Source organism: Macadamia integrifolia, chromosome 7, assembly GCF_013358625.1.
Source record: "Macadamia integrifolia cultivar HAES 741 chromosome 7, SCU_Mint_v3, whole genome shotgun sequence".
Lineage (NCBI taxonomy): Eukaryota > Viridiplantae > Streptophyta > Magnoliopsida > Proteales > Proteaceae > Macadamia > Macadamia integrifolia.
The window spans coordinates 11,588,980-11,592,302 of NC_056563.1; the positions used below are offsets into that span (position 1 = coordinate 11,588,980).

The 3,323-nt window shown below is 40.3% G+C and overlaps 1 protein-coding gene across 1 annotated transcript; it reads left to right on the plus strand.

Annotated features, from left to right (window-relative positions):
• The first annotated feature begins 1,108 nt into the window (after window positions 1-1,108).
• On the plus strand, window positions 1,109-2,782 carry LOC122084660 (malate dehydrogenase, chloroplastic-like). The gene is made up of 2 exons (XM_042653083.1): window positions 1,109-2,430; window positions 2,611-2,782. Exon 1 carries the CDS (start codon window positions 1,155-1,157, stop codon window positions 2,388-2,390), a length of 1,236 nt encoding a protein of 411 aa, XP_042509017.1. The 5' UTR covers window positions 1,109-1,154; the 3' UTR covers window positions 2,391-2,430; window positions 2,611-2,782.
• The last annotated feature ends 541 nt before the right edge of the window (window positions 2,783-3,323 follow it).

The following is a 3,323-nucleotide window of genomic DNA, read 5'->3' on the forward strand; positions in this document are numbered from 1 at the left end:
GGTCTGATTCTGTTAGTAGAATGGACCATTCGGCTGATGTCTGGTTCTGGTCTGAATTCTCTATCTTGAGTATTATAATTTCTCCAATTCTGGCTTGTTTACCTGTTCTGTGATCTTTTTATGAACTAGTTTCTGGTAAGCTATTCTGGCCAGGAGGCTGGTTTACATTACCTATCTTACTACATAACTATTGTATGCCACTGCTATTTTTCCACTCTTTTAATCGACAAGTCACTTTGTATCACAGTATTGAATTGAATTCAGGTTGTTATTTCTTTCGCATATGTCAAATGTAGAACTTGAGTAATTTCTTGAAAGTCGGTCTAGAGAACTTAAAAGGAGTATTGCCTAGAGAGTTACTTTCTCCTTTTAATAGTGAAACAGCTTATCAAGTGAAGACATATAGATGATGTTCAAAGAATGAGACATAAGCTGAGGTGTTTAAGATTTATTATTTGACACAATAAAACCATTCACTAGACTAGGCTTTAGTCAAGTTGTATGACTCTAGCATACCACTAGGTACAGACCCAGTACTTTGGCAAGCTGTAAACCTACAATTACTGACAGAGGACTATTAATATTTTGTATTCAACTTAGCTATACATGCTAATAACAATTGCAGGTATAATGGAAATGATTATCACCACCTACCCCCAGTAAATATCTTATTTATCTCTTTGGTGCAACCAATTAATCGGTGCAGAAATATTAATTTCTTTGGAAGAAAATCTAATTTAGAATAGTGGAACATTTGTCATTGAAATTCTTCTCTTGTGACAATTCTGAAGATTCCCTTAATGTTCTATAACTGAATGACACGAGTGCTTGCCAACAAGCATAATATCTGACAAAAAATATTTCTGCACCCGTGAATTGGTTGAGAGTAACTTCTATAAATGGAGATTTCTATTTTAATACATTGTTTCAACAGTTTGCAACTAGATTGTTTGGGAGTAAACGTACTATGCCTACTACCATAATATCTGACAAAAGCATCTGTATCTCGAGATTTCATTTCTCTATTTAGTGGGCTATCAACTAGCCAGTCCAGTTGTAGTTTTCATCAGACTGTTAACTTTAATGTTTGTCCTTCATTGATTCTTGGGACTCTGTCTGATATGATATTTTAAGTTTTCCTTTCAGATTGCAAGATGGCAGCAACAACAGCAGCTACATTCTCCATTGGGTCCGTGACTGGTACCCAGACACACCAAGTTTCAAAATTTAAGCCCCTCTGCATGAAGTTCAACTCTGCCAACTCTCTTAAGAGTTTCAGCGGTCTCAAAGCAGCATCATCTTTAAGCTGTGAATCAGAGTCGTCATTCTTGGGCAAGGAAAGCAGTACTGCTCTTCGAGCCTCTTTTGCACGAATGGCTGAAGAACAAAGTAGGAGAACAGAAAATTGTGTCCAGCCGCAGGCTTCAGCTTTCAAAGTGGCTGTTCTTGGAGCTGCTGGAGGAATTGGCCAACCCCTTGCACTTCTGATCAAGATGTCTCCTTTGGTCTCGGATCTACATCTTTATGATATTGCAAATGTTAAGGGAGTAGCAGCTGATCTCAGTCATTGCAATACCCCTTCTCAAGTTCTGGACTTCACAGGTAATGGCGAATTGGCTAATTCTCTGAAAGGTGTAGATGTTGTTGTCATACCTGCTGGAGTTCCAAGAAAGCCGGGCATGACTCGTGATGACCTGTTCAACATTAATGCCAGCATAGTCAAGAACTTGGTTGAGGCTGTTGCAGATAACTGCCCAGATGCCTTCATCCACATCATCAGCAACCCAGTCAATTCTACGGTGCCAATTGCAGCAGAAGTGTTGAAGCAGAGGGGTGTTTATGATCCAAAGAAGCTGTTTGGCGTTACAACTCTGGATGTCGTTAGGGCAAACACATTTGTTGCACAGAAGAAGAACCTGAAGCTCATTGATGTGGATGTCCCAGTTGTTGGGGGACATGCTGGGATTACTATTCTTCCGCTGCTCTCCAAGACAAAACCATCTGTTATTTTCACAGATGAAGAAGTAGAGGAGCTCACAGTGAGGATCCAAAATGCTGGAACTGAAGTAGTAGAGGCAAAGGCAGGAGCAGGATCTGCTACTCTGTCTATGGCATATGCAGCAGCAAGATTTGTTGAATCATCTCTTCGTGCCCTGGATGGAGATGCCGATGTCTATGAGTGCGCATTCATCCAGTCAGATCTGACTGAGCTGCCTTTCTTTGCATCGAGGGTTAAGCTTGGAAAGAAGGGTGTCGAAGCCGTGATATCAGCTGATCTCCAAGGGTTGACTGAATTCGAGGCGAAGGCCCTAGAGGTTCTTAAACCAGAACTGAAGGCCAGCATTGAGAAAGGTGTAGCATTTGCACAGAAGCAACCAGCGATGGCTTGAGTTAGATATCTGAAGCAGAAGCTATAACTTTATGAGATAGGTAAGTATACTTGGTATTCGAATAACGAGAGAGGAAGAGAGGAGTGATTCGGACATATCAATTGCGTCAGTGCTTTTCAATGTTGTACCTTAGAATATTTTTATCCTCTTATGGGGGCTTGTAGTAGGATGAATTGTAGTTCTGGGATATGAATTTTGAATGTTTTGGATGATTTTGCAGTTCAGGTGGAGATCCAAGGCTGAGTTAGAGCATGTAATTGTTTTAAGTTCCAAATTTTCGTGGGGCTTCTTCACATTTCATGCACCACTCTGATGTCTTTGTTAATTTGTTACCATATTGGCTTGTGTTAGACAATATCTAATTCTCTGGAGATGAATTTCCTCTCTTTGCATTCCTTTTTGCAAAACTTTGTATTTGTTATTATAGAGCATCTGTTTGTGCTTGTTAGGGAAGGCCAGGTTCTTGCTGATATGTTTCTGGTTTGTTTTTCATTGTCAACGCTATTTGTTAGCTCGAGGTGACTCGTATTATGTACTAACGAGTTATGACCTGGGTATCTTGTTTTGATCTTGAACGAATTTTGGTACTGTATTTGTGATTTCTGACAAAATGAGGTATTGCCTCATCTGGGGGTTTGGGTTCTTTCATACAGTTCTCTTAACTGTGCTCTTCTTCTAAACCTGCTTGGCTACTATGTAGTGGGAATTGGTTCTGGAGACATAAATCATTCCCATCTAAATCTTTCTCATATAACCTATCATTCGTCTTCCATGGTCTTCAACTTGAATCATTGTGGCTGGCCACAAGATGCGCATTCCTGCCAGGTTTTAGGTCTGCTACATGCATGGTGCCAACTGACGGAAGTGAGGCTTTTTTCATCTAGTACTGGTAAAAGCTATGCCATGCCATGGAAGAAAGACAATTGCCAGAGC

Excerpts from the sequence above, each read along its gene's own strand:
- LOC122084660 (XM_042653083.1), top strand. The coding sequence starts at position 1,155 with ATGGCAGCAACAACAGCAGCTACATTCTCCATTGGGTCCGTGACTGGT.